At 46.8% G+C, this 15,117-nt stretch overlaps 1 protein-coding gene across 1 annotated transcript in view; it reads left to right on the top strand.

The window, feature by feature from the left end:
- The window catches only part of RIC8B (RIC8 guanine nucleotide exchange factor B), a 33,210-nt gene that overhangs the window by 12,396 nt on the left and 5,697 nt on the right, over nt 1-15,117 (top strand). Inside the window, exons 5-8 of the mRNA XM_035127740.2 lie at nt 5,591-5,753; nt 13,084-13,179; nt 13,825-13,969; nt 14,637-14,781. Coding sequence (XP_034983631.1) covers nt 5,591-5,753; nt 13,084-13,179; nt 13,825-13,969; nt 14,637-14,781 — 549 coding nt within the window. The remainder of the gene's footprint in view (nt 1-5,590; nt 5,754-13,083; nt 13,180-13,824; nt 13,970-14,636; nt 14,782-15,117) is intronic.

Raw genomic sequence — 15,117 nt, 5'->3', positions numbered from 1 at the left:
ACGCCTAGCTCTGCCTGATCCCTTATGTTAGGCATTTAACAGCTGCAGCCACACTACCCATGTTAGTAGCGCTCTGTGATCAACCCTGCTCCATTATTTCTGACTCCAAACCCAGTTCTGCAGTCTTTCCTGGCTCATCATAACCTAGCCTTTCTACCCTGCACTCTGTAGTTAACAATTCCATTCCTCGTTCTCAATAGCCCTATTCGGGCATTCTTAATGTCGCTTAAATGAACACATGAGGAGCATAGAGCATGCATGAATGCGCTTAACTGTTCTCCCTCTGCATGTTCAAGGGCAACTGTCAGCAGTAGGGAGGCTTCCCTTCTGCAAAAAGTTGCCATTCAACACATGGAGATAGGAATGATGGAGCAGAGCTAACAAACTTGTGCACTCTTTCCTTCTCACGTGTTCATTAAGCCCCATTTATGTACACCTGAATAGGGCTAATATGTTTTTGTTTTGTGCTGTTCCCTTACCTGCTCATATCTATCTTAAGACCTGTTCAGGCATTACTTTGCTCTTCCCCTATGTAGTGAGTTCAGGGACAGTCCTCAAACTCATGCACTTCATCTTTGCTCCTTGTTCCTGTGCATATAGAGGGTGATGCCCAAACCATCATTTGAACACTTGGTCTCTCTTGACCTGGATATCTAACACACACAAACAAACAAACAAACACGCACACACCCCTACACACCTGCTGACAGTGAATGGGGAACAGAGAATGAACACAACCTCAAGGTTCATCTTGCTTGAAGATGAGGACGGAGAGTAACATCTGAACAGGCCATGGGATAACACTTTAGGATTCTCTCTTGTTTGGTACTATCCAGTGGTTGGTGCTGTAGTAGTAGTGTGTAGCCGTTTTAAGATTTATATTTGGCTCTCACATGACTTGACATTTCTTCATTTGGACCTTCTTTGGCTAAAAAGGTCAGGTGTTTCTCTGCTTGTTCTGTTACGTCCCTGTTCTATATCATCCTAAAACATGTGGACCTGTTAATATATCCTGGAAGAGGCAATGTTCTTTTTGCCAATGCTCTCTTTCTTTTTGGTCAAAATCACTGTGCTTCGTGCTTGCTAAGCTCAAGCTGTCAGGAAGGCTCATGACTGTAGAAGACCTAGACAACTACATGCCCTACCAGGTGTTTCCATGAGATTGGTGAGGGGATGCTCTTTGAAAATTTCATGGCAGAAATAACATTGAGCCTAGTTCTGATGAGATGACACACCTGCCTTTTTTATTTAGGAAGTATAAGTAGTACTTACTCCACATTTTTGTTCAAGAGCAACTGTCTGAACTGAAGTTTTATGCTTGCTTCTGATGTATTTTTGAATGATCTGTTAATTGTTAGTATTGGCGTACATAACCATAAAAAGTTACTATGGCTTTATTACAGACTGCTTATTTTAGTAAACTGCTTTGAGCACAAAAATGGTTTGTACTTTAGTATTTTTATTTTGCTTTCTATGTATTCCTTTGAAGGCCTATAAGGTGGGGAAGCAATCTAAAAACCTACAAATATTTTGCGGTGGGTTTCTTTGCAACCATGGAGGGTTGCAAACTTTGACTCATTGTGGTTAGCATGCAAATGATCGGCCTTGTCAACCCCATAAATTATAAAAGATGGATGGAGGCTTGTTTGTGGTATAGTCCTGTGCACGAGCAAAAATGTTAATGTGGGCAGAGGGGTGAGAGAGCACAGAACTGCTTCACTCTCTTTGCATGGAAGATTTAGGTCTCTTAACAGAAGGTGTATCAAAGTCGCCAAGGAGAAGGGTTGGTTTTACCAAAGAAATTTATTGGTGGTTGTAACAATTTAATTTTTTAGATGCATTTTAAATAAAAGCACACATTCTACTCATGTAAAAACACGCTGATTTCCGGACCGTCCACGGGCCGGATTGAGAAGGCGATAGGGCCACATCAGGCCTTAGGTTGCCTACGCCTGACATACACAATGATTTACTCAGATACAACCCAGAACATTTTCACTGTCCAGTAACACAATCCAAACCCTTGATTATGCAGTCCTCAACTGCTTATGAGTGCAATTGTGAAATAAAAAATTTATACCCATGTAAGAAACTAAAGAACCGCTTGAAGTAGAATTTTCTATATGCGAAAACTGATGTTTATTTCAGAACAGTGTGCGTGCATTACATAGAAAACAAATAGCCATTCTATTTTATTGGCCTAACCTGAAAAATCAACATTTGCAAAAAGGAGAACAATTCATGCCATTTTATCATAGGTTGAATGCTTAACCTTTAAAAGTAGCAGGGGATGGAGAAGTCTACCTGAGACCCTGGAGAACTTCTTAGACATATACCATATATTCCGGCGTATAAGACGACTGGGCATATAAGACGACCCCCAACTTTTCCAGTTAAAATATAGAGTTTGGGATACACTTGCCGTATAAGAAATACGACCCGGCGTATAAGACGACCCCTGACTTTTGAGAAGATTTTTCTGGATTAAAAAGTAGTCTTATACACAGGAATATACAGTTTGCTTTATTCATTTCTTTACATTGAAAAGCAAGTTCTAATTCTGTGCGCTTGTTAGATGGACATGGATTTAGTTTTAAGACACCTTGAATGGAAACCTGAATATATATTTTTGGAAACTTGGATATATATATGTTTAAATTACATTTACATTTAGAAATCATTTTAAGGGGGGAAAATAAGGGACAAATGACTTCTAAAAACACTTATGTAAATTGGTTGCCTTTAAATTGTAGAATATTTTTTATTCCTCCCTGTTTCTAACAGGATGCATATGAGAAGCTTATATATGTTATAGTGGTGCTATCCATCATGTCACTTAAAATATTTGAAGGCACTCTTTAAATTATTGTACACATTAAAGTAAATGGCATGTTTGCCAACTAACAAGATTTTAATCAAGGCTTTCAGTGGTGCTAAACAGTTGTTTGCTTTTACATTTGCATATCAGGAGGGGGCTGAGAGCGTGAGTAGGTGGATGTCATGTCCAAGTGATTAATGATCTCTAAAAAGCTGAGAGGGGGGATAATATAGCAGCATTTCTACCCCCTGGAGGAAGAATGCAAACACCATTGTGCAGATCTGTGCACAGTCACTGACTTCCTGGTAGCTGGAGAATTTCATACACTTCTTGGCCACAAATAAAACTGTCAGGCGGAGTGACAAAGATCAGAAAGCCAAGCTTTGGTTATTGAAAAGAATAGCTCGAGCACAGTGATCCAGAAAATTAATTTCGTAGGTGTTTGGGAACACCATTCTTATTAAGAAACCAGTAAAAAAGGGGCCTTCTGTGGAAACTATCCAAGCTGCCAGTCCCCCCCCCCAATTCAATTTTGCTGTTTCTTGCCAATTCAGTTTTACTGAAAGCAAGTTACCTTGCAAAATGTGAGGTAGCTGCAGCAAAACCCAGCCTCTCATCTTGTGTTCTGCATCTCACTTTCTCTTGATGCTACTTCCAGAAAGTAAAAAAGGAGAATGAGCTATACAGTACTGTGGCCACAGAGATGGTGAAGGATGTTGTTCAAAAAAGAACTTCTGATAACTACTTCTAAGTAAAATGTTTGCACAAAGTGAGATAAGAGACAAGAATTAGTGACTGAAGCCATTTGCTGACTTAGATACACTGGAAATCAGTATGAAGTATGATCTTAAGCAGGGGTCAGCAACCTTTTTCAGCCGTGTGGTGGGCTGGACTATATTTGGGGGGGGGGGAATGGACGAATTCCTATGTCCACAAATAACCCAGAGATGCATTTTAAATAAAAGCACACATTCTACTCATGTAAAAGCACCAGGCAGGCCCCACAAATAACCCAGAGATGCATTTTAAATAAAAGGACACATTCTACTCATGTAAAAACAAACTGATTCCCGGACTGTCCACGGGCCGGATTGAGAAGGGGATTGGGCCACATCTGGCCCCAGGGACTTAGGTTGCCTACCCCTGATTTTAAGATTAGCTAGCAACACAGGTAGTTTGGGGGTGGGGGGGCAGGTTGGTGAATGTAGGTTTTCAAAAACAAAGCTTATCAAAATTGCTTAAGAAAGCCTTTTGCAGTGCTTTTCAAGCTAACAACTTCCCGGAGTGGAAATAAACCACAAAATGAATACAAATGAGGACTAGATAAGCCTAAATTGCAGTTCCCACTACATGATATCTAGTGGTGTGTATTAGAATAACAACACAATTTTCTCCTAAAACCCTTCTCTAGGTTGAATCTTGCTATTCTAGAACATTATTTTGACAGCATGGGAACTTTTAATTTGCTTAATACATAGAAACCATAAAGTGCGGGGTCATAAAGTTTATATACAAAAGGAAAAGGAATGCAAATTATACACCAACAAGACAAAACCACCTATCAAAATGCAATATAAAACACAACTGCCAGTGCTGAATAAGCATTGTAAAGGAACTTCTTCTTTTCTTTTTGCAAAAAACCAAACCCAGAACAGACAAAATGGTATAAATGGTATAAATTGCTATTCCCAGTGCATTTCAAGAAGCATCTCTTATCTAGGGAACTGAAGCCTGCTAACGATCTCCATGCTGCTGTTTACCAAAGCAGCTACTTCCTTTGCCTCCAAGCTATTGCTGTCATAATAACATAGGATTAACAGGTGGCGCTGTGGTTAAACCACTGAGCCTAGGGCTTGCTGATCAGAAGGTCGGTGGTTCGAATCCCTGTGACGGGGTGAGCTCCCGTTGCTCGGTCCCAGCTCCTGCCAACCTAGCAGTTCGAAAGCACGTCAAAATGCAAGTAGATAAATAGGAACCGCTACAAGTAGTACTACGGTATCTGTGTATGCTGTTGGGCCCCTGCACAGACCACAATGCAATCCAGGCCATATATGTGGCACAGTGAGAAGGCAAAACATACTCACAGAACATATGTTTCAAATGGGCCAAACCCCAGACTACATGTGACATCACATGTGTTCATTACATGGCCAAAGACTGCAGTGTGTGTGAAAAAACACAACAGAGGTTTTTTGTGTGTGCCCATTCATGGGAAGCTCTCACAACAGGGAGTAGCTTTTGGTCTTTTCAAACAAGCCTTTAAAGTAGAGGTCTTTCCTAGTCTGCATCTGTATTGGAATTATTTGTAGACGTTTTATTTTGGGGGCGTTTGCCACTCGGGCTCCTTTGAGAGGAAGTGTAGCATATAAATCTAATAAGCAAATTTTAATAAGGCTAAGAACTTGCTGCTGCTTAAAAATGCTAAGAATCTTAGGAAGATGAATTCTGTACCTCATTCTGCACTTTGTGCTTCCATTCCATCGACGTATACCTGAAAACTTGTTCTTATTTAAACTTTGGAATTTACCTTTTCCTTTATTTGATAATCTCCCCAAAGTCTACTAAATCCCGGGAAATTCTTTGGAATCTAAGATGAAATCTTAGAATGGGGTGTACTATGTGTTATACCAGTACAGCATTATAATCTGCTGTTATGCTAGTATTACATACAGGTTCTTCAACACAAATGCTTGGCATTCAGATGTGATATTTGCTGGCACGGTATGAAGAAAATGGTGTCATGAATAAGAATGTTTTTAAAATCTGTTTCAGCAATGCAATCAACCTTTTAAGCAACGTTCCAGTTTCTTGTCTGGATGTCCTTATCAGTCCATCGACACAAGAGGATCCCGAGGACACAGATATCAAATACAATGGCATGAATATGGATGCAATTCAGGTGCTATTGAAGTTCATGGAGAAGAGAATTGACAAGGTTAGATTGTTTTATATAAGAGCTAAAATCATAGTTTTTATAAATTAATTAGATGTTTGTTGTCTTGTGACAAATGCCATCTTTTAAAACAGCTGTGTGTGGAAAAGCCACCTCTGGAAAGTGACTTTGATTTAGAGAAAAGCATTAAACATTCCCCTCACCTCCTGGTCACTTCACCAATCACATTCACAGCCTTTTGTCACTTGAATAAAAGCACACATTGTTGCGAACCTGTTATATTGCTTGCAGTATAATGTCTTGTTGGGCCTTAAAAGCTGACACAAGCTATCTCTTAATAACAAAAATGGGCCTGAATCAGAAATCCCCAAGTTTTTACCTATTCTTAACCATCTAATATTTTCAAGGTTGGAAGGTGGCCTTGGTGAAATGCAACGTCAGGTAGTTGGGTCTACCTAGGTTTTTTATTTTAAAAAATTGTATTACATACTCAGTGTTTGCTTACAAACCAAATTACATATGTGTAGAAAGATGAGTGTGACTGATATAAAATATTTATGCCAGATTTGGGGGATCTTCTGTGCAGAGCGAACAAAACAGCACGTGCACACACAAACATTCAGCTGTTTCTCACTGAAGCACTGCTTTTAATATCAAACCCACAAATGAAACAGAGTGATTAGTTTTATTAAAGTAAAAGCTATTTGTTGCTTCCCACAATCAGCAGAGGTCCTTGTGTGTGTGCATGTGTACACACACACACACACACACACACACACTGTAAAACATATCATCACATAGCCATTATGTGAGGGACAGGGGATATCGCGAAGTCCCTCCCCTCCTGAGTTCAAGCCCGTCCCCGAGCAAAGGGGAAAGCAGGGAGAGTTCCGATTCCAGTGGGGAAGCAGGAAGTCGTGTCCGAGGCTCAGGCAAGGTAGAGGAGCCAGGGTCCCAGGTGGGACAGGAAGGGGCAAGCAAGGGGGGAAGACCCATCCCTCCAACTCCAGAATTACGCAGGAAGAGGAGGGGCAAGAGGATGGGTCTGCCAAAGCTTTTGTGTTGGAGAAAGACGCGCCAAAAGCCATTAGGAGGTTCTGAAACCGACTGACAACATCGCTCCGTGTAAATAGCAATGACTTGAGCACTGTAAATACGCAGCACCAATAAAAGAATAAAATGCAGAGCTGCGTAGCGTCGTTACTCTGAAGTAGTCCACTCCGGCCACTGTGACAGCAACCTCCTAATCATTTTTGGGCTACTTCGGAGTTGCCGGGATGAGCGTGTCCGAGGCGGAGAAGTGGCGGCAGATCGCTGAGCAAGCCCAGCTAGAACTGCAACAGCTGTCGCTGCAGGCGCAGGGAGAAGTGAAGGCAGCTAAAGAGGAGACTAAGAAGGTCCAGGACGACCGGCTACAACTTGCGGAACAGGTGAGAGAGCTCCAGGAAAAAGAGCAGCATTTAAGGGCGGTGGCGGTAGACCTCCAAAACAAGCTGGATGCAGAGAAAAACAAGGCGGGAGGGGCTCCCCAAGTCCAAGTGCTGCCAGGAAGGAGAGCAGGGACCCTTGTAAGCAAGTTCAATGGAGACCCGAAGGAGTTTCAGGGCTTTGAGACTGAGATCGTGTATGCTCTTGAGCTGCACCAGAATGAGTTCCCCGATGATGAGCACAGAGTAGCGTTTATTGTGGAACATCTCACCGGAGCAGCCAGGGAGTGGCTAAGACCATTAATCGCAACCAAGAATCCTTGCATGAAAAATGTCCAACAATTTCTAGAAGGTTTGAGGACGATGTATTCGTCCGATAGTCATTTGGACCAGACTAAGGAGGAACTGCATAATTTACGCCAAGGAAATATGACAGTTCGCGCATATTGGGCGAAATTCACCATGCTGGTGCACAGACTGGGGTGGGTTTTGGATTCGCCTCCCATGCAAGCTGCGTTTTACTTGGGTTTGAGCGAGGAGGTGAAGGATGAACTCTCGAGAGGTCCAAAGCCCAGTACTATGGATCAGCTGAGCAAAGCAGCTCTGGCGGTGGGGGTGAGGCAGGAATCCCGGTGGAACGACAAGCAAGCGACGCGCGCAAAGCGGGCTTGGTTCCCACGGTCGCAGGAGAAGCCACTCCCTCAACAACCCTTTCAGGCCACGCCTGGAGCCAGCCAGGACCAGGAGCCCATGCAGATTGATAGCGCGCGCGCGCGGGCTTTTCAAACCCCAGCGGCGCCAAGACGCAAGGAGGGAAGGGGCGGGAATTGCTTTCTCTGCAACTCACCCCAGCATCTCGTCAGAGACTGCCCACATCGCAGGGAGTGGCAAGGAAAGGCGGGAACGGTGGTGCCCTCCCCCACTGACGCAGCACCACAGCAGGGAAACGGGAAAGCCTGGCTGCAGGAGACAAGGGGCAGCAGCCAGGCACAGTCAGCAGACAACAGCCCCAGCCCGCCCACCCGCACAGAGAGGTGCAGAGCCAGCCCACCCCTCCCAGAGCAGGAGTGGTTCTAGAAGTGACGCTAACGCTCCCAAATGGCTATCCCCTGACGGTCCTCGCCTTAATTGACAGTGGGGCGTCCGCCAACTTCTTCTCGAGAAGCTTTGCAGAAGAGCACCAAATCCAGCTTTTGCAGTTGGATTTTCCTCTGCACGTAGCAACCATTGACGGCAGGGAGCTGCTGGGAGGGGCCATCACACATCAAACCCCCCCCATGAGAATGACGGTGGGAAGGCACTCAGAGACACTGGCGTTCAACGTCACCACCATCTCAGACCCCCCCATCGTCTTGGGCATGAGCTGGCTGGCGCGCCACGACCCCTCCATCAGTTGGCACCAGAGGTGCATCACGTTTGGGTCAGACTTTTGTCTGGAACATTGCATGCAGTACCAACCAGGGGAGGGGCCTCCGATAGCCACGGTGGCCACCATGCATATCAAAGGGGGTGAGGCAATACCCAAGCAGTACTGGGACCTGCAGGAGGTCTTCAGCGAAGCGGAGTCCGACCACCTACCCCCGCACAGGCCTTTTGACTGCCAGATCAACCTGGTGCCAGGGGCGACGATACCCCCAGCCAAGCTGTACGCCATGTCAGACCAGGAGCTGGAGGATCTGCGCGCTTTCATCGACAAGAACCTCAAGCGGGGGTTCATCAGAGAAAGCAAGGCAGCAGGGGGCAGCCCGGTCTTCTGGGTGGACAAGAAAGACACGCAACAGCGCCGTCTTGTGGTGGACTTTAGACGGCTGAATTCGGTGACAGAGCCCGTGGCTTTCCCCATGCCCAGAGTGGATGATCTCCTGACAGCGGCACGCAGGGGCAAGATTTTCACCAAGCTGGACCTAAGGGGGGCGTACAACTTGATCAGGATCCGGGAAGGAGATGAATGGAAAACCACGATGTTCACGCCTCTGGGCTCTTTTGAATATCTGGTGATGCCCTTCGGTTTGCAAGGGGGCTCAGCATGCTTCCAGGCCTTCATGCACCACGTCCTGGGGTCCCTCCTCTTCAGGAAATGCTTGGTCTTCCTAGATGACATCCTTATCTACTCGAATGACCCAGTGCAGCATGTGAAAGATGTCAGAGAGGTGTTGCAACGCCTGAAGGAGAACCACCTGTATGTGAAGCTGGAGAAGTGCAAGTTTCACACCAAAGAGGTGGACTTCCTGGGCTACAAGCTGTCAGACAAGGGGCTGGCGATGGACAAGGACAAGGTGCAGGCCATCCTGGACTGGCACAGCCCCAGGACGCGCAAAGATGCCCAACGCCTACTAGGCTTCGCTAACTTCTACAGGAAGTTCATCAAGAACTTCTCTCGCGTTACGGCTCCCATCACGGACTGCCTGAGAGGCAAGCAGAAGTTCAAGTGGACACCAGAGGCGCAAGCAGCGTTCGAAAGCCTCAAGAGAGTGTTCGCCTCAGACCAAAACCTGTTCCATGTGGTGCAGGACGCGCCCCTACGCATTGAGACAGATGCTTCTGAAAAAGCTGTGGGCGCAATTTTGTTGCAACTGGACGCCAACAGGGAGTGGAGACCCTGTGCCTTCTTCTCCAGGAAGCTGACACAGCCTGAACGCAACTACACAGTGTTTGATAGGGAACTTCTTGCGATCTACGCTGCGTTCCAGCACTGGCGACACTTCCTGGTGGGCGCGAAGCACCCCATCCAGGTGTGCACAGACCACAAGAACCTGGAGTTCTGGAGAACTGCCAGGGTGCTCAACCAGCGGCAGATACGGTGGGCAGAGTTCTTCTCGAACTTCAACTTCTCCATCCACTACATCCCGGGGGAGCAGAATGTCCGGGCGGATGCCCTCTCCCGCAAGCCAGAGTACATGGAGGAGGAGGCGCCACCAGCCCCAAGGCACATTTTCCCCCCGTCGGCATGGTCCTGCGGAGCAGCTGTGGTGAGCGAGGCAGAACTCACAGCACTGACGGCAGCGGATGAATTTGCCAACCGCATCTTCAGAGAACTGAGAGGGGGGAGGGAGCAGGCAAAAGACTTTGCAGAACGCAGAGGGCTGCTTTTCTACAAGGGTGCGCTGTACCTACCCACCACCCAGCTTCGACGTACGGTCCTCAAGCAGATGCACGACAACCCTACAGCGGGGCATTTTGGAAGGGACAAAACCGCTCACCTAGTCATGAGACACTTCTGGTGGCCAGGGGTGCGGGAAGATGTTCGAGACTATGTAAGGGGCTGTACCACCTGCCAGCGGGCGAAGGTGGTCAGAGCAGCGCCACCAGGGTTGCTGGAGCCCTTAGCCACACCACACAGGCCGTGGGAAGTGGTGTCCATGGACTTCATCACAGATCTGCCTTCGTCCAGGGGTAAGACTGCAGTGTTGGTGGTGGTGGACCTTATGTCCAAAATGTGTCACTTTATACCGTGTGCCAGGGCAGTCTCGGCAGAAGAGACAGCCAAACTGTTTGTTGATCACGTTTTCAGACTGCATGGATTACCTTTAAGGGTTATTTCGGATCGTGGCCGCCAATTTGTTTCCAGGTTCTGGCGGCGGCTCATGAACCTCCTGCAGGTGGAGGTCAGCTTGTCGACGGCTAGACACCCGCAGACCAACGGACAAGCGGAGAGGGTCAACGCCATTCTGCAGCAGTACCTGCGATGCTACGTCAGCCAGCGGCAAACGGACTGGGTGGATCGCTTGCCACTAGCAGAATTTGCCTACAACAATGCAGTGCACGTCTCCACAGGGGTGTCGCCCTTTAAGGCCAATTACGGGCGCGACCTCAGATCTTTCCCAGAGAGGGAGAGGGAGGAGGAGGAGGAGGAGGGCCCACAGGCTGAGGATTGGACAGAGGAACTGGAGACGGTGCACCAGCAGCTCAGAGAACACTTGGAGAGGGCCAAGGAAGCGTACAAAAAGGGGGCAGATCGCCACAGGCGACAAGGGGAGGTCATCAGGGTGGGGGACAAGGTGTGGTTGTCCTCGGAGGGCCTTCCCACCAGAGGGAGGTGCAAAAAGCTGGCACCCAAAAGGCTGGGCCCCTTCACGGTCACGCAACAGGTAAACCCGGTGGCATACAGGCTGGCACTGCCAGAGGACATGAGGGTGCATCCAGTGTTTCATAGATCGCTGCTGTCGCCGTACAGGGAAAGCAGCAGGCTCCGAGACGGCGAACAAACCCCCGAGGGAGGTGGGGAGAGGGAAGGCAGGGAGCAACTCAATGAGGCCACGGCCATCCTGGATTCAAGGTGGGGGGTGGGGGGACTGGAGTACCTCATGGCATGGGAGGATGCTCCACCGTCCCAGAATGAATGGGTCCCAGCCACTCAGATACAGGAGGAATTCTTGGTGGAAGAATTTCACGCCCTCTTTCCCCACAGACCCAAGCCCTGGCACATGGAAAGGGAGGGGGAGGAGGAGGAGGCACGGGAGAGCAGCTCACCATGGCGCTGGGAAGCGGAGTTTGAGGAACCAGAGGATGAGGTATGGGTGTCACCGAGATCCACCCAGTCAGAGGAAGGAGCAGATTGGCAGAACGTTTTTACCCCCACCAGCTCTGACGCCACGGACTTTTTGGGATTCCCGTCCGCCCAGGCGGAAGGGGGGGGCTCGCAGGACTGGGGGGAGGTATTCACACCAACGGGCTCGGAGAGCACTGAGTTCTTAGGCTTCCAGTCGTCACCGACACATGGGGGGGGCCTGGGGAGGGGTGAAGGAGAGCTTGGGAAGGGGGTGGATGTGAGGGACAGGGGATATCGCGAAGTCCCTCCCCTCCTGAGTTCAAGCCCGTCCCCGAGCAAAGGGGAAAGCAGGGAGAGTTCCGATTCCAGTGGGGAAGCAGGAAGTCGTGTCCGAGGCTCAGGCAAGGTAGAGGAGCCAGGGTCCCAGGTGGGACAGGAAGGGGCAAGCAAGGGGGGAAGACCCATCCCTCCAACTCCAGAATTACGCAGGAAGAGGAGGGGCAAGAGGATGGGTCTGCCAAAGCTTTTGTGTTGGAGAAAGACGCGCCAAAAGCCATTAGGAGGTTCTGAAACCGACTGACAACATCGCTCCGTGTAAATAGCAATGACTTGAGCACTGTAAATACGCAGCACCAATAAAAGAATAAAATGCAGAGCTGCGTAGCGTCGTTACTCTGAAGTAGTCCACTCCGGCCACTGTGACACATTAAAATAATACAGTACAGATGGAACACATCGTTCATCCAAAATCAGAAAATATTATTTCCTTATCTAGACAGGAATGAACACCAAACAGCTATTGAAAGGCAGATCGCTAGTGTTGTCTAATACATGGAAGGCAGTGTTGGGACCAAGTGAGCTTCCTTGTGCAAGGTGTTCCATAATTGGGGGGGGCTACCACAGAAAAGGCCTGTTATCTTGTTGCAACCCTACAAGTATCTCTTGGTGGAGACACACAGGATGTCTTCAGATGATGATCTCAGAGTCTAGGTAGGCTTATACAGGGGAAAGGAGGCCTTAAGGTATTGGTGTCTTGAACCATGCAGATCAAAGCCAGCACTTCAGATTGGCAGCCAATGTAGTTTAGACTGCCTAGTCCCAGTCCATGTTTTGGCTGCTACATTCTGCAGTAGTTTTGATTTCCGAACCTCCTTCAGAGACAGCCCAATGTACAATGCATACATCATGATCAGGAATATTTGAAAAGCATCCGCATGTCTGAAAACATGTCATAAATATGCCTGGGAACATTAGCCAATCACAGCTCTGGAGGCATTCATTTGTGAATTTTCAGGTATGGAAATGCTCTTTAAATGGTATGGGAAAGACACGAGGGACCTGCTGTGGAAACTTGGTGACCTGTTTTGAGAAACACTAGAGCGGGAATATGGAGTATGGTAGAAAGTCCTAGTGTTATTGGAAGAAAAAAGATGTGTCTTGTGATTTCTTATTCTAGGGGAGCAGCTATCGGGAAGGTCTCACTCCAGTTCTCAGTTTGCTAACAAGATGCTGCCGATCTCACCGGAACATAAGGAAGTTTATTAAAGCTCAGGTGAGATACCACAGAGATGAGGATAACAAAGGAATACAAGCACTTGGCAGGAAGGCTATTTTAAATATTAAGGGATCTTGTTTATATTCTCACAATGTATATAATACCTTTATCTTGCTTTATAGCCCTGGGGAGCCCTTAAGAGTTGTTTGCAAAATTATTGCTTACAAAAAACTCACTCAAATGGGGGAACCTTTGGTCCTTGAGATGGAGTCAGAATCTAGCAACCATTCTCCCTGCCCATTGGCCAGGCTGACTGAGACTGACAGGAGTTGAACACCAGCAGCTTCCTGGGGGGCGGAGACAGGTTTCCCATCCCTGGAGTACAGGAACAGAAGCTGCATGATGCCCATATGGAACCAAGATTATTCAGGCAGCATTTCTTGCTCTTATCCTTTTCCATTGGTTTCCTACCTGGCAATGTCTCCCACTGAGGCAAGGGCGTGGGTCTGAGCAGCTGGGTCTCTTCCCTGTATTCTCTTACTAGTAGTTGCTCGGCAGCAACAAAAGAATGGGGCTAAGACCTCATTGTAGAGCTAGGCAGAGTGTTAAAGCAGAATTTTTACAAATACTTTTGAATAAGAAAGTGTGGTGAACACTTTCCATTGGAGATTAATTGCTCTTATTACTTGTTTTTGTCTTTAGGTGTTGCCTCCCTTGAGAGATGTATCTAATCGCCCTGAAGTTGGCACAACACTGAGAAACAAACTAGTGCGACTCATGACTCACGTTGACCTAGGAGTAAAGCAAATCGCTGCAGAATTCCTTTTTGTTCTTTGCAAGGAAAGAGGTACAGGCTGGTTCTTATAATGAATGTGGGTGGTTATTCCAGACTTCTGAACAATTGCTTGCCTGGTTATCTCTTGACAAATAAAATTTGCTTCTGAACAATCACAAATGAAAGTTTTTTAAACTGGTGGAGAGTTTATTCAAGTTGTTAATATGTCACAAATGCCTACTTGGAATATGGGCAGGTGGGACAATAAACCCAGTGGGTTTATTTTGCACACACACACCCCATTAACAGTGTTGGCACTTCACCAGTATGGACAGTTGTACTATATAGTTATATATAAACATCTTGCATTTTACGTAAGAAATTGGAAATACAAGTATTTAGTTACCGCAAGAAGTGTAAAATTCTAAAATCAAGGTTTAAATTAGGTTATTTTAGGTGACAATCTTTTCCTTAAGCCCTGCATGCTTCTTTTCTTAGTTGAAGAACTTTTTTTTTGTTTCCTCAACTCTTAATTTCTGTAGAAAAGCAGAAGACGTGCCAACTTCACTGGCATCTTAAAAAGAGAACTGTTCCATGCCACATCAGACAGGGAGCATTCAGACAACCTGAAGACTTCATTTATGTTTGAATGTGACTTAAATTTAACAAACTTGTAGAACTTAAATCCATAGCTTAAAGATGTTCCCAAGTCAGTTCTTGTCTCCCTGTCACTTTTCAGTTGACAGCTTACTGAAGTACACTGGCTATGGCAATGCAGCTGGGCTACTGGCAGCAAGGGGCCTATTAGCAGGAGGAAGAGGGGAAACCTGGTACTCGGATGACGAAGATACAGACACTGAAGAATACAAATCTGCAAAGCCAAAGTATGTTACTGCTTGGGTCTCTCACCTGAACCCCCCCGCCCCCCCCCGGTGTATTAAGCTTAGACCAGTGGTAGCCAGCTTTGTATCCTCCAGATGTTTGGACTACAACTCGTATGACCTTTGCTGATGAGAGTTGTAGTCTACAGCCTCTGGAGGAGTACCATGTTGGCCACTCCTGGTCTAGTCTTTAATGTTGTCTAAGATACGTTCTTTAATTTTTTGGACCTCTGTTTTATCACAAAGGGCTGAATTGTGGACTAAAACTTTTATTAGCTTCAAGTGACCTTGATTGCAATGGGTGCCCAAGGTACTCCTAGAATTGCCTGCCTGGTGAGC

This window comes from Zootoca vivipara, chromosome 10 (genome assembly GCF_963506605.1).
Source record: "Zootoca vivipara chromosome 10, rZooViv1.1, whole genome shotgun sequence".
Lineage (NCBI taxonomy): Eukaryota > Metazoa > Chordata > Lepidosauria > Squamata > Lacertidae > Zootoca > Zootoca vivipara.
Note: the sequence above shows the minus strand (reverse complement) of the source record. Positions and strands in the feature narration are given on the sequence as shown.